At 42.6% G+C, this 22,708-nt stretch overlaps 1 protein-coding gene across 1 annotated transcript; it reads right to left on the bottom strand.

Annotated features, from left to right (window-relative positions):
- Nucleotides 1-380: 380 nt before the first annotated feature.
- Nucleotides 381-16,019, bottom strand: LOC146632825 (myosin heavy chain, striated muscle-like). The gene is made up of 5 exons (XM_085353555.1): nt 15,813-16,019; nt 15,650-15,730; nt 881-976; nt 652-798; nt 381-548 (listed from the first exon to the last, which is right to left on the bottom strand). The coding sequence occupies exons 1-5, from the start codon at nt 16,017-16,019 to the stop codon at nt 381-383; spliced, it is 699 nt and encodes a 232-aa protein (XP_085209681.1).
- Between the last annotated feature and the right edge of the window lie 6,689 nt (nt 16,020-22,708).

The following is a 22,708-nucleotide window of genomic DNA, read 5'->3' as shown; positions in this document are numbered from 1 at the left end:
CTTTGTCTTGTCTGGCTTTTTATGTATTAAACAAATACAATATCTCATATAAAATGGTGTGTTCCAGACTGAGAATCAGCCTGAGGATTGTTCTTTAGATATTTGGAAATCTGGAACACTTAGAAATACATTTATTAGTTTTTACATACAAATGTTACAGTATAAATGGATAAAAAGGGGATATAAAGCTGGAATGTGTCAGGGCTATGAGCTTTCACTCAGAGAGGAAGCCACAAGTACATTGTAGAAAACTCAACAGGAATGTACAGCATACACAAAAAAAAGTCAGGTTCCACCCATGGAACCTTTTGGATGTTTCAAACTTCATACTGTACCATGCTTCACTTCTGGGGGATGATGGTGAAATTGAAGCCATGCTCCTAATCAATCATGAGCTTCTTGAGGGAGTTGAGATAGGCTGGGATGAGGGAGCTGACTGACTCCTCGTCATCGTTGAGGATCTTCTCTCCTCTGCCTTCCGAGCCCACTGAACTGGGTGACCGGACTCGGCCTGGGAGTGCTGTAACCCTGTTAGAACAGACACAGGCCTTAGAGTCAGAACAAGTACTTAGTAGAAGAGGCTAACATGGAGTTATTATTTAATAAACCGCGTAATACACCTGATAATATACTGTTCCAGAGAATACTTACGGAGGAGTATCCCTTGCCGAAGCTTCCTCTGTTCTTGGTCCTAATCTTGGTGAGCGCTGATTCAGCAATGTCCGCCCTCTCTTCGGCATCATCCAGCTCGTGCACGGTCTTCCTGTACTTTGCCAGGTTCATGTTAGCTTGTTCCTCCTGAAGTGACAGCAGTGTGAGTTAAAGCCCACAAACACCATGCTTGGAAACGTGTTCAGAGTAAGAGGATGAGGTGATGTACGGCCTCCTCTACTTGTCTCTTGTAGGCCTTCATCTTGTTTTGCAGCCTCTCCACCAGCTCCTGCATCCTCTGCTGGTTCTTCTGGTCCTCCTCCGACTGGAACAGCAGTTCCTTCAGCCGACGCTCGTTCTTCCGCAGCGTCTTCACTGTCTCAGCGTGCCGCTTTTGTTCAGAGTCCAGCTCCAGCTCCAGCTCCTTCACCTGCATGCAAAGAGTATCTACTATTGTGTGCAGGAAGGCGTCATATTTATCCACTGAGTGTTTAGTGAAGACACACTCTGTTACAATTTGCTGTTTGTCAAAAGTTCCATAAAAGCAGAAATGTGCTGCAGGCCAGACAACTTTGGTTGTCTGGCCTGCAGCACAAAGTTATGAGCTGTATGTTACATTGAGTATAACATACAGCTCATAACTTTGTTTTGTCATATTTCTGCATATGCCAGTGTGCTACATGCAAAGGCATGTGCAAATGGCTAGCCACTAGCATGTAAATATAAATCCTTAATCCTATAATTAGTTTTTATATCATCTTATTATATTGACATGTGACATGTGACACATTAGCTGGACAGTGCAGTCATCTGGGCGACCAACCAGCATGGATCGCACCTGCGACATGTTTAGTTGATCAAAAAAGCCATCTATGAGGGGACCCACAGTGGCTGTGTTAATGTCATCTGAATACATTTTAGTGTTTTCTCTTACCTCGTGTGTCTGGTTCCAATGCATGGACTCAACTGAATGATAGTGCCTGGTAGCAGCACCCCTATTTAAGGGTTTTAGAGTGCTTTGTAATGATGTGCGTCCTGTGACATGACAGTATTTAGTCGCTTTGAAGCATGCCTATAGCATAGCCCATCAGTGGTGTCAGTTTATGTGTGGGTATATATAATATTTTTATATTGTTAAAAAAGTACATCAATGTAAAAAATTTAAAATGATAAATGTGTAAACTAAAGTCAAAAGCTGTGCGGTTTATGATGTCAGTGTGGCCCCCCGCTCCTTTTAATATTATCAGTTATAGCCAAAACAACGAATAGGAGCAGTACTATATGGTACTATTTGAGGTGCTAGTACTAGGGCTGGGCGATATGACCCAAAATTCATATCTCGATATTTTTTTAAAGCCATAAGGTAAGAACAAAAAGAGAGTTCTTAGTCAAAGCTGTGTCCCAGATGTCACATGTGCACTTGTATTAACATACAGCATAGATGTACATGAAAAAAACTACTCAAAAATAAATTATGAGCATTTATTTATTTATTTATTTATTTATTTTTTTTCCTGTCCCGTTTGGCTCTTTTGCATCAGAATTGTTGTCTAAAGGCAAAGAAAGATGCCCAACGGATTTACTTTACCAAATTGACCATCCCAGCCTTGCCGTAATGGTCCATTTGATTCACCTTTTATTGTTTATTTTATTTTCACTTAATGAATACGGGACAGACTTGACTGGGGGAAAGAAGGGGAGAAAGAAAGAGGGAAAGAGAAACAGCTGAGAAGAGGGACGGGGGAGAAGGGCAAAAGACAAAAACCAACAGAACGGGCAGAGAAAAAAAAAAAAGCATATATCAATCACCTGGATCACCTGCTGAGAAAGAAAAAAGAAAACAAGCAGAAGAGAACAAGAGTAATAGAATAAACAGCATCACAATGATATATGGGAATATGACAGTAAATATTAAATATTAAACATTATTGTGCAGCACATAAGATCAACAGAACACAGTGTGCTTTGAGGTAGGAGCCAAAAAGGGTGTAGTTTGTGGGTGTGATCACCCGTGTGTACACCTGTGAGCATGGACGCGCTTGTTTTTTGTTTTTTAAAAGGTTCCTTCATGTAATCTGCTAGAGGGTGTGGGGGGGCCACAGCCCCGTCCTCCAGGGCATGAAGCAGGTATGGAGGAGATCAAAACTCCAGACATCCAGAGGCCCCCAGAACACAACAGACCAAGGAAGACCAACAGAGGGGCAGCCGCGCCACTGTCCCAGAAAGAGCTGAGGAGAGTCCCAGATGAGGGCTCACTCAGCAGCCGCGGAGCAGAAGCCAGGGGGAGTTGCAGTGACGCACTCGTGAGCTCCGCCGGCAGCCAGCCGTGGCTGAGTGACCGAGCCCCAGGCCGAGAGGCCGGGGGCACCCCACCTCCGAAGTGGCCCGAGCGAGCCCCAGGCTCCAGGCCCCGATAAGCGGCCGCCAAGGAGTGAGCCGGTGTGTACCTGGACGCCCATCCCCGGACACAAAGAACCACCAACGCACCGATGTCTGAGGGCGTCTGCCACTGGCAGGGGAAGTGGTGGTAGGGGGAGATAGGCCTCCAAACCTTGGAGGGCCTGAGATGTCCCCAGAGAGGTGGCGCCTGACACCCAACCTGACATATAGACACAGACATACAGGCACACACAGACACAAACATCCATTCCCACCCTCATGCTCTCATATGCACTCACTCCACACTCAACCAACGTGGAGACAGACATAAAGAGACGCTGTACACACGATCACACTCCCCAATCGTACTCTACAAACCGGGTCTAGGTACCCTTGCCCCTGGAGGGGGGAACTGCACCCAGACCCAGGTGGTGTTACCCTTTTCCCTGCGGTGGGAGGAGGCAGACCGCCCCGACTCCGCAGCAGCAGGAAGGCCCCACACTCCAGACCAGATATGAGCATTCATTAAATAATAATGCTCCATAAATAAAAGAAAACGATGTTGTTCTTGTGCATAACAAAGAGCTCACAATTGTGCAGTCAAAATGTAAACCAAAAGACGCTGAGCATAATAACAAAGACAGATTTCACAGCTGCTCTCTTTCCAAGTTCGTGACTGACAGCCTGGAGTTTGAAATCCGCTTCATAACCATGTCTCTTAACAGGTGCCATTTATGGTCCTTATACACACACAATACGGTAATATTACGTTGAAGCACAGTACGTATCACTCCGCGAGGCTCCTCGGTAGCAGTGTTGCCAACGTAGCGACTTTGTCGCTATATTTAGCGAGTTTTCAGACTCCCTAGCGACAAATCTGGCGACTTTTTCTGGTATTATTGGAGACTTGTTTATGACGACTTTTTGACGTGAAAACGCGTATCGCTCTAGATCTCACCCTGGGTCAACACACCTGAATCACATGATTAGTTCGTTACCAGGCCTCTGGAGAACTTCAAGACGTGTTGAGAAGGTAATTTATCCATTTAAATCAGCTGTGGTGCATCAAGGACACATCTAAAACCTGCAGGAAACCAGCCCTCTTGGACTGGGATTGGGGACCCCTGCTGTAGCTCAAACAGCATATGAAGCATTTAAATTCAGACCAACCTTATAAGCGTATAACACCGATGGGGAACAATGTGTTCTGCAGAATACTCTTGATACTTTAAGAGCAATTTGCCAATAATACAGATTCATGTGTAGTAAGGTGGTTTCATTGCTACTTTTATTAAAGGAGTGCTTCTAAAAATTGAGGTGGTCATCTCCGCTTGCATTTCTGTAAAAGCCACAGCATGCCACCTTGGGTAAGAATATGTATTCTTAACATTTTGCTGTCACAGTTTAGCTGTTTTCATTTCCACTGACACATCAGCTCCTAAGACCACAATACTACTACCAAAGTACTACAAGGATCCGGAAACAAGGACAGAGGGGGGATATAAAATATACCAAATGTTTCTTGAATTGTTAGCACAAGTGTATATGTGTATGTATCTAGTCGAGTTTATATGCAGTAGTGCTCACTTGTTTTCTTTCATTTTATTACTTAACTGTATTTCATGTAAGTCATTGATATTAAATATTGACTTTACAGAGGGGTGGTAAGAGTTTGGTTTGAGATTTTCCTGTTAATATTTGGATATTTTTCTTGCATTAACAATTTTTTGATTAGAAAAGCAGAATAAAAACGTGCAAATTAGCTTCATTTATAGTTTGTTATACTCCTTCCCTCTAATACAAATATTTCATTTCTAACTCTGAGTGTAAGTGCATCATTTAATAATAAGTGTTTCTGCTCACAAATGTCCACGAGCACAGACATGCACGCAAAAACTGCGTGACTCCTCGCTGGCTGTAACTCACCGCGCGTGTTCACCTGGAACGTCCTCTAAGAAGACGTGTGACCATTCTGATAGCCGTCTGTGTCTGCAGGTGAATGAGTGAAGCTACATAAACAGTTAAATTAGCATAGCTTACCAGCCGTAAACCCGACAACAACACAGTGGGTGAGGGGGGGTCGCTTGACATTCTAACTTTAAAGGAAGGATTTTAACAGTATTTGCTGTGGGTTACAGCAGTGGACCAGCAGGCTACATGTTTGAATCCAAACAAGTTTCACTCAATCCCAACAACTGAGGATCGCCATTGTATAGCGGTCGCTAGGGTAACGTCACGTCGCCGTCATATCGGATGTGGGCGGGGCTTAGCGCTAGAATCCCTTTGATCCTTTCATGTCTTGTGTGACATCACCTTGGTAAAAGTCTATAAATAGAACCATTTGCACAGGGTTAGTCACAAGGTAAGTTTAGTAAGAGGGAGTAAGAGGCATTAATGTCTGAGACACAAACTCAGCAACTTACACAAAATTCAGAATCAAGTCCAGATTGTAAAAAAGTTATATCATTTGAAAATATGAATTCTGCCATTGAAACAACCGATGCGATTCAAAGCTGCGCCACTGAAGACGACTCTGAATGTAGTGTCGTCCCTGGCGTAAACATTTTACGGAGCGACGAGGGGAAATCGAAGCACTGTGTGTGCTGCCCTCAGTCATGCAACCAGCAACAGAATCCGGGGGATCCAGAGTCAGTTGATCTCCAGGAACCTCCGGTGTCAGAAGAACAGCTGCTCGTTAAAGAGCTAATAAATGCTGTTATTACACGTGCCTCCAAAGAGGCAAAGGTGTCGCCATCGGAAATGATTCAGCAGCGCCTCTTCACAGCTCTGTGGGCACAAGTTGAGCAAAAGCCTCTCAAAATCACACACAGGGGGATTAAAAAACTTGAAAAGGGGATTTTTAAAGACATAACAAAGCGGCTGGACATTAGCCCTGATCTCGTGATCATTGCGCTAGCCGTAGGTCAGCCGTACCTAGAGGTGATCATCTCCATATTTGAAGATCACCTCTTCCGTAAAAAAAGCCTACTGGCAAGGTTCTTCTCGTGGTGCGTTAGAGCCGAGGATGACGAGGACGAACAAACTAAAGCCATGTCTGAAACACGTTTAGAAGAATTTAAAAGTAATATATTTCGGATACTGGAGAAAAAATCATCATCTGGCATTAGTGTCAGCGATTATGATGATGATGAAGAAGAACATGTGAGCGCACTCATTGATGCTGTGCTCACACGAGCTGCAAATAAATCGCACTACAAACCTTCTAAAAAACTCCACAGGTATCTGTTAAAACACGTGTTGTCTGACAACAGGATCAAAGATCTGCATATACATGAAAAAAAACTGAAAGATCTCGACAGGGCCATTTACCAAGAGCTACGTCAGAAAACATTCTGTAAAGAAAAACATTTACTGATGTTACTGAACGACGAGGACCCAGTGTTGAGAAAACTGACGGTCGATATCATTAAAAATCACCTGATCGACACTATGCAGAATCCAGCCCTGTGTGATGCTGAAGAGGCTGAAAATTACAGGTTATCTGTAGAAGCCTGTATCAAGAAGGTGGTGACACGTGTCAATAAAAATGCCAGTTCACCTTCCTCTACTGAAAAAGTTGATGCCATCACCCAACGGCTGTTCATAAAACTCTGGCCTAGACTTAAAAAGATCAAAGTTGATAATGTGATGTTCATCAGTGATATGGTTTACAGCTCTTTAATACAGAAATGGAAAGAGCCAGATGTCATACTGACATTCATGGAATTAGACCATGAATATGCAGATGATATAATTGTAAAGGTTTTCAAGGAGCATGCCATCACTGTATTGGAAAGTGAACATTTCATGACAAGCTTCTTTCTCTGTGCGGGTCATGCTGTATGGATCGCAGGCAGAAAATACTTGGTTACTGTTATGTAAGACCCTAAAAGTAGATTCTGTTCATCTGGACGTAGCATTTTCAGTTTCAATTTATTTAACATCTAATCGAGTCATTTTAAAAACCCTTGACCGGTCGAGGCAGATGGCCGTTCCTCACTGAGCCTGGTTCTGCCGGAGTTTTCTCCCTGTTAAAAGGAAGTTTTTACTCCCCACCGTCGCCTAGTGCTTGCTCAGAGGGAATTGTCAAATTATTGGGGTTTTGTTTTGTGCCATCTAATACACAACTTATCGTATTGGGCACTCTAAATGTATTTTTAATCAATAAAAAGATCCAAAAAAGATTATATTGTGAATTCTGCGTGTTTTCATTGTCACACAAATGTATACATTTTCAGCTTAGACTGAACGTGTTTGTTTGTCATTCCTTTCAAATCAAAGATTTTAGTAGCAACTATTGTATTAAAACATTGCACAGACGTTTTACTCTGATTACACAAACCTTATGTAGGAGTAGGTCACAGATAAGAGGTATTCATTTGTAAATTTGACCTCTGACCTCACAGAGATCAAATGTGACAGGATATTTGTGCTGTAATTTTCAGACTGTAAGGATTATTTGTATGTAAACTATAATTTCATATTAAGAATCCACATCAACACGTTCTCACTCTCAAAGTGTAAAATGTTACACTAGGTGACAAATCGTCAGTATGTTACGCTTTTGGCCACCCAACATGTCCCTGTGTTACTTGTTCGGAAAAATGAGGAAACATGAGAACCATTTCCAATCAATCTACACGTGTATGTTTATTTTACTGTAATTGCTTTGGAAAACACTATCTAACACGATTAGGTTATGATACGGGTTAGGATTAAGGTTAGGGTTATGGCTGGAATACACAGCTGGAACGTGTATTACACCGGGAGCGTCATTCTATTGGATATCATCCACAATCCGGCGCGTATCAAATGGATGCGGAAGGTTACCTTTCACGTGTCTGTGGGACACCTTGGAGCGCGACTAATGGTCGGTATGTTACACGTCGGGAATGAGAACGGGCTGTCCACATATATTGGTAAGATAAGATAAGATAAAACTTTATTAATCCCTCGGGTGGGTTCCTCTGGGAAATTCGGTTTCCAAAAAAGCACAGCACCGACAGAAGTTACAGAGTTACAGAATATTATATATATATATATTTGGGAGAAGCAACCTGTCACTGAACAGACTCTTCTGGTTGTTAATGGCCGTGTGCAGAGGATGCCCAGCATTGTCCATAATATCCAGCAGTTTCTTTAGTGTCCTTTTCTCTGCCACTGTCACCAGAGTGTCCAGCTTCATGCCGACCACAGAGCCAGCCTTCCTGATCAGTTTCTCCAGCCTGCATGAGTCCTTCTTTGCTGTGCTGCTCCCCCAGCACACCACAGCATAGAAAAGTACTCCAGCAACCACTGACTGGTAAAACATCCTCAGGAGCTTCCTGCAGATGTTAAAAGACCTCAGCCTCCTGAGGAAGTACAGTCGGCTTTGGGCTTTTTTATACAGGTGCTCTGTGTTGCATGACCAGTCCAGTTTGTTGTCCACCCACAGCCCGAGGTACTTGTACTTGTTGACCACCTCCACCTGTAATCTACTAAATTTTGCCAATACAAACAATAGCAGTAATGAATTAATTCATCAATATAATAATTAATATATATAAATATAAAAACACATTTACAAAAAAATTTATTCACTGTCTACTTTAGCAGAAGGTTTTTAGCTGAAGATAGTTTAACCAGCTGTTTTGCCAACACCTTCATTTTTATCATTTAGCATCATTTTAGAATATAATACATTACTGTAGATCTCCCTAACAACACCTGGATCAGTTCTTTTATGAAGCCTTCTCTGGCTCCGTGATCTGACTCCGGGGTGAGAGAGGAAGCAATCGAGCCGATGCGCCCCTCCAGTTCTCTGAAGAGGCTGTGGATGCATCGCTCTTGTGGGATACAGTTTTTCAGCAGTACTGCTGTGGCAGAGTCCGCGCAGAGCTGCACCATCTGAGCAGCCATGTGACACATTAGCTGGACAGTGCAGTCATCTGGGCGACCAGCCAGCATGGATCGCACCCGCGACATGTTTAGTTGATCAAAAAAGCCATCTATGAGGGGACCCACAGTGGCTGCGTTAATATTGTCCGAATACATTTTAATGTTTTAAGCTGCAGCAGAGTGAACGACTGTGTCTGTTCTTGTGCTTTCTCCAAACTTGAGGTGACACAGAAGGTTTCTGTTCCTCGGCGGTCACAGCTTCTTCAGACTGTGTGTGATGTTTTCTCTTTTCGGGGATTTCTTGTTCCACAGACTGGCCCCTGAGCTTAAAACTTATATCCTTTTGTTTTTTGTAAAGACCTCATTCCAATCCATTTTATTAAATGAAGTTATTTCTATTAATTTTGTGCTTAATGTTTTGGCTGCTGAAACAGGAAAGTGTATCTCATGTATTCTGTTGACGGTTTGTTCCACTTGTGCGCACCTCTGTATGTATGTTTTCTTGTAAATGTACGACTTTGTATGGATGAAATCTCACTAATAAATATCACAACAGGATGTTCTCGGCATTTTCTACCTAAACAGTTTGGATTGAATGACAACTACTCAACACACGTTCAGTCAAAGCTGGATACACACACACACACACACACACACACACACACACACACACATTTGTCCAACAGACAGTGAAAACAAGCAGAAATCAGAGTGTGATTTTTCTTTTAGAATTTTATTAGATTTTCTGATTTTTGTTCAATAATTTAGAGTGTTCTAGTCAGTAATTTACTGACTAGAAACATGACCCCAATAATCGGACAATTCCCTCTGAGCAAGCACTTGGCGACAGTGGGGAAGAAAAACTCCCTTTTAACGGGGAGAAACTTCCGGCAGAACCAGGCTCAGTGAGGGACGGTCATCTGCCGCAACCGGTCCAGGGGTGTTTAAAATGACTCGATTGGATGTTAAATAAATTGGCTTGTTTGAATTGTTTGTTGTTAGCCAATTTAAGAGTCACTTTGATGCCAGCTAGTCAATGTCAAATTGTTGTTTTTAAAGGGGAAACACCCGCGACTCTGCGGGTGATGGCTAACCTCCGACCTATTAATGAGAAGAACCTTCTGATGCGACCTGCTGGCGCCGCTGCCGACATCAGATGTTCTTTAAAGGTTTCGATGATTCTTTGCTCACCTACTTCATGGTCGAGATTAAAGAGAATCGTGACACACTCGGGGTCCTTATACTCTTTAAGGAGAGATTTGTAAATGACCTTGTGTAAGGTTCTGAAGGACTTTGAGGAGGGCTGAAAATCGATATGTTGGACATCAGCCCAGATTTTCTTCAACAAACGGTTTGTAATTTCAGAAACTGTGTCATCTGTATACAGAACGCGTGCCTTTTTAAAAGCACGCCTGACAAGTTCTTCCACACAGACTTCAACTGAAAGCTGCTTCTGAGCTTTGATTTCAGAAGACTCTGGCTCAAGTTTCTGTGTGGACACTACAAAGTGTTTCTTGAAGATGGAGATGAAAAGTTTGTCAACTGTTGGCTCTCCTAATTTCAATAGAGTTAAGGTGTGTTTTGGGTTGGAGAGCGCTTCCTTGCAAAAGTCTTTGAAAATGACCTTTGCAAGATCTTGTAGGGCCTTTGGTGATAAAGTCAAATCTGCTGTTTTTATATCAGAGCAGATTTGATCTAAAAGGTGCTGGTGGAGGGAGTCTGATGGGCAGGCTGTGGATTTTTTTGCAGCCTGGGAAAGGACAGCCTGAAGGACCGCGCTTATGAGCCCTTTTCTCTCTGCTTCACCTCGAGGTGACGCAGAGGGTTTCTGCTCCTCAGAAGCCACGGCTGCTTTTTCAGCCTCTGAGGCTTCTGTGTTTGCCATTTGTGAATGTTCCACAGACAGCGAGGACTCCAGATTTTTCTCTGGTTGTTCTGTCTGTGGGACCTGCTGATTGTCCTGCTGGCTGCCTGACTGGGTGCACGTGCAGTGTGCAAATCTCCCTAACAACACCTGGATCAGTTCTTTTATGAAGCCTTCTCTGGCTCCGTGATCTGACTCCGGGCAGAGCTGCACCATCTGAGCAGCCATGTGAGACATTAGCTGGACAGTGCAGTCATCTGGGCGACCAACCAGCATGGATCGCACCTGCGACATGTTTAGGTTATGAAAAAAGCCTTCTACGAGGGTACCCACAGTGGCTGCGTTAATGTCATCTGAATACATTTTCGTGTTAGTGTTTTCTCTTACTTCGTGTGTCTGGTTCCGATGCATGGACTCAACTGAATGACAGTACCTGTAGCAGCACCCCTATTTATGGGTTTTCGAGGTCTTTGTAATGATGTGCGTCCTGTGACGTGACAGTATTTAGTTGCTTTGAAGTATGCCTATAAGCCCCGCCCACTTCTAAAAAGAATGCCTAGCAACAGCGTCACACAAACGCACCGGCGCTAGCCGCGTGGATGTGAAACGCGGGGAGAGATCACGTGGAGCCTGCACGTCCACTGCTGTCACCGACACGGAATACTTTTAAAACCCTTCCGTTATAGTTTGTGCTGTCACCAGGCTGTCCGTGATGGCGGGTAAGCGACGGGAACGTAAATGTGCGTGTAGCTTCACTCGGCTAGCAGAGTGGTCACGTTAAAGCGAGCTATACGTGAAAGTTTTCAGCCGTGTGGATTTTTAAAATACTTTGTGATTTCTGTCATTCAGCGCAGCTGTTCAGCTCTTTGAAATGCAGATGAAAATAACGCGTTTTTCTCACGGTGGAGCTCACGTTTTTTTAAGCACAGCACCGGAAATGACTTCAGATACCCACGTGTGCCACTACATATATATTATTTATATGATTTGTTTCTGGTTTGTGAATTGAACTTAAGATCAGATGTGATGGAGTTGGAGATGGAGACACTTGTCGAAACCGGAAATGCTGAGACTCTCAAAGCCCTGTACGTATTTCCTGATATATTCTCTTATCTGCAGGTATCTAAAAAAGGCTCTCCCTTGAGCTTCAAAGTCTCTGTGCTGCTGCAACATGTTTTGCATTTAGATGGTACTGTAAGGTTGAAGTGCTTCGGTGGTGATAGTTTTGGAATATGTATCATTTGCGTCAGTTGGATTTGGTGACTGTACTGCAGAAGCTAAATGCCATACCAAATGTTCTTTTCCAGTATTACTGCTTAGTACTGCTTGACTACTAAAAAGAGACAAATGAGATGTTTTTGTACATTAACAGCTAAAAGTTGTCATTTTTCATAAATAAAATGGAAATGCGTATTTCATGTCTCAATGCGTTGCTTTGTGGTTTGTTTGTTTCCAAAAAATGAAGAAAAAAAGCAAGAAAACAGAGTTAATGGGGGAATAATGATCAGGGGTGAAGAACACAAGACTTGTATGTTCGCGGATGATGTTCTTCTTTTTATTACAAATCCTGAATCTAGTTTGTTCCAATTGATGACCTTACTAAAAGCCTACAATCACTACTCTGGCTATAAACTAAATATTCAAAAAACTCAATCCCTTACGTTCAATTATACACCTCGACCGGAAACTGTAAAGAAATTCAGCTTCAAATGGGACTCTACCACAATAAAATACTTGGGAGTAAACCTAACGAAAGACATGTCTAGACTCTATGAAATTAATTATTGCCCCCTCAACAAAGAGATCAAATCTGACCTAACTCGGTGGTCTCTCCTCCCATTGGATATGAGTAATAGAATAGAAATAATTAAAATGAACGTTCTGCCTCGAATCCTCTATCTCTTCCAGTCACTACCCCTGGAGATACCCCAAAAACAATTTGACGAGTGGGACAGATGGATCTCACGGTTCATCTGGAACGGCAGACGACCGAGGGTCCAGTACAAAACGCTGCAACTAAAAAAAGAGAAGGGAGGGAGAGCTTTGCCGTGCTTACAAGATTACTACTACGCCGCACAACTGAAGCCCCTGGTAAACTGGTGCTCCCCAAACTATGAAGCTAAATGGAAAAATGTGGAAATTACACAATTAGACTTCCCACTACAGTCACTTTTAGGAAATAAGAACCAAGCTGAAAAATTTTATAAAGATTTGAACCATTTGACCTGGTTCACCCTGAAACTATGGTTCAGGGTAGTGGGGAAACTACAAATAGAAAAACAGGCTAGGACCTTGAATTGGATAGCTTATGACCCGGAGTTTGTGCCTGCCAGGCTGGATGGGACCTTTAAACAGTGGTCTCTGAGAGGAATTACTTCTTTTTGTTCACTAGCAACAAATGGGGGATTCCAAAGCTATGAAACCATCTCAGATACATACGGACTGGCAAAGCATGACTTCTTTAGATACTTGCAGGTTAGAGACTATTACAACAAGACGTTACTAATCAGAGATGAAAACGAATACGACCTAATTCATATCTTCCAAGAGGCATACAAGAGAAAGGACTCTAAAAAGATGGTCTCAAAAATATACGGTAGTATACAAGCCTCTAAAAATCACTCTACGGTGTACATTAAGCAGAAATGGGAGAGGGAATCAGGCTCACTAATTTCAGAGGACAGCTGGTGGGGAATATGTGAGTCTCAGGCTACCACTGCAAATTCAAGGTCCTTAAGAGAGTTTGGTTGGAAGAATGTAGTGAGATTCTTTATCACTCCTAAACTCACAGCTCGGCAAACAGGCTCACAGAGCCAGGGCCTATGTTGGAGAGGTTGTGGAACCCCCATGGCAAACCATTTTCATGTCTTCTGGGCCTGCCCAAGGATCCAGCCATATTGGGGGGAGGTGGCCCTTGAGATATACAAAATAATTGGGATTAAAATAGTCTATTCATTTGATACGTTGTATCTTGGCAAATTGCCTACGGCACTCCCACATAAAGATAATTATTTATTGAAAATACTTTTGGCTGGCTGCAGGAAGGCCATAACCCGAAGATGGCAAAAGGCAGACCCTCCAACTAGGGCCCAATGGCGTGGGGTAGTGGAAGAAATTTTTGGAATGGAAAGACTTACCTTTGCCCTTAGACTCGAGCTTGAGAAATTTAAGAAGCTCTGGGAAAAATGGGTTGTGTACTCCCTTTGTACTGAATAACTGAATATTACCATGATGTAAGAAGATGCTATTACTGGAATTGTGTATGTCTCCTATGCTGACCGTAAGTTTTGTATTCTCATACTGTAAACTGACAAATAAAAAGTTATAAAAAAAAACAAAACAGAGTTAATGGGAAAAAAAGGTCTTTTATTTCCTTAAAAAAACATATTCACATTCAACAGCATATTTGGTCAGGTCTTGTTACAGGTTTAGTCAGTGAAAAGTTCAGACAGATACATTTGAAATCTGAAAATACACTGACATTAATGGCCTAAACTACTCCATGTGCTGACAGCACCCCAGCAGCACTTTATGATAGTGACTGAAGTCATTTATAAGGCAAAAACTAATCATGAAAAAAAGTGCTTTGTATTTAAGTCACCACTTATGTACGGACTCAAAAACTTCCCTGTAGCCTCTCGCATGTATGGTTTAATAAATACTGCAGCCAGTTTGAACCTTATTTATCTTAAAGGTTGTCATGCATTTGCTTAAATGTAGGAAATCTTGACTACAAACAGTAGTTTCCTGATGATCACATCGGAAAAAGAGAGCCGGAATAAATACAAAATGCAGATTTTAAATAATGAGCTTATTTACTAAGAGGAACAACATCCTTCCTGGAAATGTATGAAAAACGCTCCATCCCAAGTAACTGCCCCTCAAACCAGTTACTATGTTTGAGGGGCAGTTACTTTTTCACATAGCCCCATCCACAAGCTGCATCCATAAACTCTGCATGTTTACAGAAAGAGAAGGATATCTGCTAAAGCACAAATATCTGGAATAGCCTCAGCCACCCCGTATATATGTCAGTACAGTAAAGTTGCACATTTTGATTTGGAAGTCTGTAGTGGATTGACTTGCTTTTTGAACAGCCTCGTGTGGCCATTAGAGGAACTGCAGTTTCTGGGTGCCAGCTTTATTTTGTAACTATTGATGCTTTGTCTTGTCTGGCTTTTTATGTATTAAACAAATACAATATCTCATATAAAATGGTGTGTTCCAGACTGAGAATCAGCCTGAGGATTGTTCTTTAGATATTTGGAAATCTGGAACACTTAGAAATACATTTATTAGTTTTTACATACAAATGTTACAGTATAAATGGATAAAAAGGGGATATAAAGCTGGAATGTGTCAGGGCTATGAGCTTTCACTCAGAGAGGAAGCCACAAGTACATTGTAGAAAACTCAACAGGAATGTACAGCATACACAAAAAAAAGTCAGGTTCCACCCATGGAACCTTTTGGATGTTTCAAACTTCATACTGTACCATGCTTCACTTCTGGGGGATGATGGTGAAATTGAAGCCATGCTCCTAATCAATCATGAGCTTCTTGAGGGAGTTGAGATAGGCTGGGATGAGGGAGCTGACTGACTCCTCGTCATCGTTGAGGATCTTCTCTCCTCTGCCTTCCGAGCCCACTGAACTGGGTGACCGGACTCGGCCTGGGAGTGCTGTAACCCTGTTAGAACAGACACAGGCCTTAGAGTCAGAACAAGTACTTAGTAGAAGAGGCTAACATGGAGTTATTATTTAATAAACCGCGTAATACACCTGATAATATACTGTTCCAGAGAATACTTACGGAGGAGTATCCCTTGCTGAAGCTTCCTCTGTTCTTGGTCCTAATCTTGGTGAGCGCTGATTCAGCAATGTCCGCCCTCTCTTTGGCATCATCCAGCTCGTGCACGGTCTTCCTGTACTTTGCCAGGTTCATGTTAGCTTGTTCCTCCTGAAGTGACAGCAGTGTGAGTTAAAGCCCACAAACACCATGCTTGGAAACGTGTTCAGAGTAAGAGGATGAGGTGATGTACGGCCTCCTCTACTTGTCTCTTGTAGGCCTTCATCTTGTTTTGCAGCCTCTCCACCAGCTCCTGCATCCTCTGCTGGTTCTTCTGGTCCTCCTCCGACTGGAACAGCAGTTCCTTCAGCCGACGCTCGTTCTTCCGCAGCGTCTTCACTGTCTCAGCGTGCCGCTTTTGTTCAGAGTCCAGCTCCAGCTCCAGCTCCTTCACCTGCATGCAAAGAGTATCTACTATTGTGTGCAGGAAGGCGTCATATTTATCCACTGAGTGTTTAGTGAAGACACACTCTGTTACAATTTGCTGTTTGTCAAAAGTTCCATAAAAGCAGAAATGTGCTGCAGGCCAGACAACTTTGGTTGTCTGGCCTGCAGCACAAAGTTATGAGCTGTATGTTACATTGAGTATAACATACAGCTCATAACTTTGTTTTGTCATATTTCTGCATATGCCAGTGTGCTACATGCAAAGGCATGTGCAAATGGCTAGCCACTAGCATGTAAATATAAATCCTTAATCCTATAATTAGTTTTTATATCATCTTATTATATTGACATGTGACACATTAGCTGGACAGTGCAGTCATCTGGGCGACCAACCAGCATGGATCGCACCTGCGACATGTTTAGTTGATCAAAAAAGCCATCTATGAGGGGACCCACAGTGGCTGTGTTAATGTCATCTGAATACATTTTAGTGTTTTCTCTTACCTCGTGTGTCTGGTTCCAATGCATGGACTCAACTGAATGATAGTGCCTGGTAGCAGCACCCCTATTTAAGGGTTTTAGAGTGCTTTGTAATGATGTGCGTCCTGTGACATGACAGTATTTAGTCGCTTTGAAGCATGCCTATAGCATAGCCCATCAATGGTGTCAGTTTATGTGTGGGTATATATAATATTTTTGTATTGTTAAAAAAGTACATCAATGTAAAAAATTTAAAATGATAAATGTGTAAACTAAAGTCAAAAGCTGTGCGGTTTATGATGTCAGTGTGGCCCCCCGCTCCTTTTAATATTATCAGTTATAGCCAAAACAACGAATAGGAGCAGTACTATATGGTACTATTTGAGGTGCTAGTACTAGGGCTGGGCGATATGACCCAAAATTCATATCTCGATATTTTTTAGCTGGATGGCGATATAAGATATATATCTCGATATTTTTTTAAAGCCATAAGGTAAGAACAAAAAGAGAGTTCTTAGTCAAAGCTGTGTCCCAGATGTCACATGTGCACTTGTATTAACATACAGCATAGATGTACATGAAAAAAACTACTCAAAAATAAATTATGAGCATTTATTTCTTTATTTCTTTATTTTTTCCTGTCCCGTTTGGCTCTTTTGCATCAGAATTGTTGTCTAAAGGCAAAGAAAGATGCCCAACGGATTTACTTTACCAAATTGACCATCCCAGCCTTGCCGTAATGGTCCATTTGATTCACCTTTTATTGTTTATTTTATTTTCACTTGCTGAATACGGGACAGACTTGACTGGGGGAAAGAAGGGGAGAAAGAAAGAGGGAAAGAGAAACAGCTGAGAAGAGGGACGGGGGAGAAGGGCAAAAGACAAAAACCAACAGAACGGGCAGAGAAAACAAAAAAGCATATATCAATCACCTGGATCACCTGCTGAGAAAGAAAAAAGAGAACAAGAGTAATAGAATAAACAGCATCACAATGATATATGGGAATATGACAGTAAATATTAAATATTAAACATTATTGTGCAGCACATAAGATCAACAGAACACAGTGTGCTTTGAGGTAGGAGCCAAAAAGGGTGTAGTTTGTGGGTGTGATCACCCGTGTGTACACCTGTGAGCATGGACGCGCTTGTTTTTTGTTTTTTAAAAGGTTCCTTCATGTAATAATCTGCTAGAGGGTGTGGGGGGGCCACAGCCCCGTCCTCCAGGGCATGAAGCAGGTATGGAGGAGATCAAAACTCCAGACATCCAGAGGCCCCCAGAACACAAGAGACCAAGGAAGACCAACAGAGGGGCAGCCGCGCCACTGTCCCAGAAAGAGCTGAGGAGAGTCCCAGATGAGGGCTCACTCAGCAGCCGCGGAGCAGAAGTCAGGGGGAGTTGCAGTGACGCACTCGTGAGCTCCGCCGGCAGCCAGCCGTGGCTGAGTGACCGAGCCCCAGGCCGAGAGGCCGGGGGCACCCCACCTCCGAAGTGGCCCGAGCGAGCCCCAGGCTCCAGGCCCCGATAAGCGGCCGCCAAGGAGTGAGCCGGTGTGTACCTGGACGCCCATCCCCGGACACAAAGAACCACCAACGCACCGATGTCTGAGGGCGTCTGCCACTGGCAGGGGAAGTGGTGGTAGGGGGAGATAGGCCTCCAAACCTTGGAGGGCCTGAGATGTCCCCAGAGAGGTGGCGCCTGACACCCAACCTGACATATAGACACAGACATACAGGCACACACAGACACAAACATCCATTCCCACCCTCATGCTCTCATATGCACTTACTCCACACTCAACCAACGTGGAGACAGACATAAAGAGACGCTGGAGGGGGGAACTGCACCCAGACCCAGGTGGTGTTACCCTTTTCCCTGCGGTGGGAGGAGGCAGACCGCCCCGACTCCGCAGCAGCAGGAAGGCCCCACACTCCAGACCAGATATGAGCATTCATTAAATAATAATGCTCCATAAATAAAAGAAAACGATGTTGTTCTTGTGCATAACAAAGAGCTCACAATTGTGCAGTCAAAATGTAAACTAAAAGACGCTGAGCATAATAACAAAGACAGATTTCACAGCTGCTCTCTTTCCAAGTTCGTGACTGACAGCCTGGAGTTTGAAATCCGCTTCATAACCGTGTCTCTTAACAGGTGCCATTTATGGTCCTTATACACACACAATACGGTAATATTACGTTGAAGCACAGTACGTATCACTCCGCGAGGCTCCTCGGTAGCAGTGTTGCCAACGTAGCGACTTTGTCGCTATATTTAGCGAGTTTTCAGACTCCCTAGCGACAAATCTGGCGACTTTTTCTGGTATTATTGGAGACTTGTTTATGATGACTTTTTGACGTGAAAACGCGTATCGCTCTAGATCTCACCCTGGGTCAACACACCTGAATCACATGATTAGTTCGTTACCAGGCCTCTGGAGAACTTCAAGACGTGTTGAGAAGGTAATTTATCCATTTAAATCAGCTGTGGTGCATCAAGGACACATCTAAAACCTGCAGGAAACCAGCCCTCGCGGACTGGGATTGGGGACCCCTGCTGTAGCTCAAACAGCATATGAAGCATTTAAATTCAGACCAACCTTATAACCGTATAACACCGATGGGGAACAATGTGTTCTGCAGAATACTCTTGATACTTTAAGAGCAATTTGCCAATAATACAGATTCATGTGTAGTAAGGTGGTTTCATTGCTACTTTTATTAAAGAGCTAATAAATGCTGTTATTACACGTGCCTCCAAAGAGGCAAAGGTGTCGCCATCTGACATGATTCAGCAGCGCCTCTTCACAGCTCTGTGGGCACAAGTTGAGCAAAAGCCTCTCAAAATCACACAAAGGGGGATTAAAAAACTTGAAAAGGGGATTTTTAAAGACATCACCAAGCGGCTGGACATTAGCCCTGATCTCGTGATCATTGCGCTAGCCGTAGGTCAGCCGTACCTAGAGGTGATCATCTCCATATTTGAAAATCACCTCTTCCGTAAAAACCTACTGGCAAGGTTCTTCTCGTGGTGCGTTAGAGCCGAGGATGACGAGGACGAACAAACTAAAGCCATTTCTCAAACACTTTTAGAAGAATTTAAAAGTAATATATTTCCAATAGTGGCGAAAAAATCATCATCTGGCATTACTGTCAGCGATTATGATGATGATGAAGAAGAATGTGTGAGCGCACTCATTGATGCTGTGCTCACACGGGCTGCGAAGAATTCGCACTACAAACCTTCTAAAAAACTCCACAGGTATCTGTTAAAACACGTGTTGTCTGACAACAGGATCAAAGATCTGCATATACATAAAAAAAAACTGAAAGATCTCGACAGGGCCATTTACCAAGAGCTACGTCAGAAAACATTCTGTAAAGAAAAACATTTACTGATGTTACTGAACGACGAGGACCCAGTGTTGAGAAAACTGACGGTCGATATCATTAAAAATCACCTGATCGACACTATGCAGAATCCAGCCCTGTGTGATGCTGAAGAGGCTGAAAATTACAGGTTATCTGTGGAAACCTCTATCAAGAAGGTGGTGACGCGTGTCATTAACAATGCCAGTTCACCTTGCTGTACTGAAAAAGTTGATGCCATCACCCAACGGCTGTTCATAAAACTCTGGCCTAGACTTAAAAAAATCAAAATCGACAATGTGATATTCCTCAGTGATATGGTTTACAGCTCTTTAATAGAGAAATGGAAAGAGCCAGATGTCATACTGACATTCATGGAATTAGGCCACAAACATACAGATGATGTAATTGTAAAGGTTTTCAAGGAGCATGCCATCACTGTATTGGAAAGTGAACATTTCATCACAAGTTTCTTTCTCTCTGCGGGTCATGCTGTATGGATCGCAGGCAGAAAATACTTGGTTAGTGTTTTGTAAGTCCCTAAAAGTAGATTCTGTTCATCTGGACGTAGCATTTTCAGTTTCAATTTATTTAACATCTAATCGAGTCATTTTAAAAACCCTTGACCGGTCGAGGCAGATGGCCGTTCCTCACTGAGCCTGGTTCTGCCGGAGTTTTCTCCCTGTTAAAAGGAAGTTTTTACTCCCCACCGTCGCCTAGTGCTTGCTCAGAGGCAATTGTCAAATTATTGGGGTTTTGTTTTGTGCCATCTAATACACAACTTATCGTATTGGGCACTCTAAATGTATTTTTCATCAATAAAAAGATCCAAAAAAGATTATATTTTGAATTGTGCGTGTTTTCATTGTCACACAAATGTATACATTTTCAGCTTAGACTGAACGTGTTTGTTTGTCATTCTTTTCAAATCAAAGATTTTAGTAGCAACTATTGTATTAAAACATTGCACAGACGTTTTACTCTGATTACACAAACCTTATGTAGGAGTAGGTCACAGATAAGAGGTATTCATTTGTAAATTTGACCTCTGACCTCACAGAGATCAAATGTGACAGGATATTTGTACTGTCATTTTCAGACCATAAGGCGCACTCAAAATCCTTTTATTTTCGCCTTATAATCCGGTGCGCCTTATGTATGAATTCTGGTTGTGCTTATTGACCTCGAACCGATTTTATGTGCTACACGGTGCACATAACATTATGGCTACCGTAGTCAGGAGCCTCGTGGAGTAATCTGGGTTCAAACCTTCGTCTGCTTCAGGTCCCGAAGTCAAAGGAACACTGCGGCATCACTGAGAGGTAAAAACGGTCGAAATTCTTTCATATTTAATAAAATGATCCAGGGGCGATTTCAGCCCATTTTTGGGGGTGCTGAAGCACCCCCAAAGATTTCTTACTTTGTTGACAATATTTGCTGTTCGTGTGACACACTACTAAAAATATAAAAGCACACAGTACTTGGTTGAGACGTAACACTTTAACAACAAAAGTATAGATAACCCCCCCTCCCAAAGTGGTTTGTTCCAGCTCGTCTCTCCCCTGCTCTGGCTCTAGCGCTCTTGCTGCCAGAGCGATGGTGGCTGAGACGCAGCGGAGGTGTTAGTGCCTGGCTTAAAACAGGACATGTTAGCTGCATTTAACCTTCAGTTACTCTTTATATAGTTGGTAGGAGTCAGACCATGTTTCTTTTTAGCTGAAAAACATTACACCAGGTAACCTGCAGTGTTGAAAACGTGTTTTCCAACGATGTTGCTACCCTACAATCTGTCCTGCTCTGTAGTAAAATCAGCAACATTTGACCTTTCTGTTGCTCCTATTGAAATTTATATAGCTTATTTAAAATCTAAAACATAAAATTGTCCGTAGCCTACTGTTGTTACCACCCTGTTTGAAATGGATACTAACTAGCTGACTGACTGAATGCCCATTAACCTTATAACTCCTGTTGTGTGTGTGTGTACAGAGACAGCCAGGTTCATAATGGATATGAGGAAGTTTTTTCAGAAAAAAGGAGCCACATTCAGGTAAAAGTGTAAAATCAAATGATCCGTCAATCAAGAATAATGTTGGATCAGTGTTTCAATATTTATCTTTCATTAGATGTTCGTGTGGTTTGGTTATTTGCCTTTTGGTTGAAAGTACACTGAGAGAGGACTTTTTGTTAGTGATCTTAATAGTATTTTTTTTATATTAATTTAATTTTTCATCTAATTGAATACAATCTATTTGTGTATGATTGTCAGTCCAAAGAGGGAGAGAGGAAAGAGGGAACGTGAGGAGAAAGTACAAGGTCAGGAAGAACCAGGTAAGAAAACAGACAGGGAACAGTGACAGGCACAACAGAAACTGTTAAACTGACAAAGAGAAAAAACCTGATTTTACTCACACAATCTGGAAGTTGTGTTCTCCCTATATTAAAGCTGCTGTACAGAATCTGCAAAACAAACTGGGTTGAAACATTTTGACCCTCTTTAACAACATTCCAACATAACATTATCATTGATTGGGGAGATTAAAATTAATGTTATATTTTTATGTGGTTCAGCCACAACTCTTCTAAAACCTCAGCCAGTAATAGGTAGGCCAACTTTTGGACCATCCAGTTGTCTGTATGACTGCTGCAGTACGTACATCACATTTGCACACAGAAAGAGCCAAACAGCCCTGGTGGAGTGAGGAGCTGTAAAGAGAAGCAGATGCTCTGTTTATATTCTAAAAATGTTTTAAGCTTGTTTCAAAGATTCTGTACTGCAGCTTTAAATGTTTTCCAAAAGCACACATACACTTATCAGTGTTTCTCAAACCTTTTACAGTGTGTACCACCTGATAA

The sequence above is a fragment of the Diplotaxodon limnothrissa genome, linkage group LG5 (assembly GCF_057381915.1).
Source record: "Diplotaxodon limnothrissa isolate DT_005_m linkage group LG5, D_limnothrissa_male_GT1.1, whole genome shotgun sequence".
Classification (NCBI taxonomy): domain Eukaryota; kingdom Metazoa; phylum Chordata; class Actinopteri; order Cichliformes; family Cichlidae; genus Diplotaxodon; species Diplotaxodon limnothrissa.
The sequence above is the reverse complement of the archived record's forward strand: the minus strand, read 5'-3'. Positions and strand labels throughout refer to the sequence as shown.

Bases quoted from the DNA above. Each gene is read 5' to 3' on its own strand.
- LOC146632825 (XM_085353555.1), bottom strand. From the start codon at position 16,019: ATGCAGGTGAAGGAGCTGGAGCTGGAGCTGGACTCTGAACAAAAGCGG. The intron at 15,731-15,812 runs GTACATCACCTC...CTGTCACTTCAG, and splicing joins AGAGACAAGTAGAGGAGGCC to GAGGAACAAGCTAACATGAA. The intron at 549-651 runs GTAAGTATTCTC...TCTGACTCTAAG, and splicing joins TCGGCAAGGGATACTCCTCC to GCCTGTGTCTGTTCTAACAG.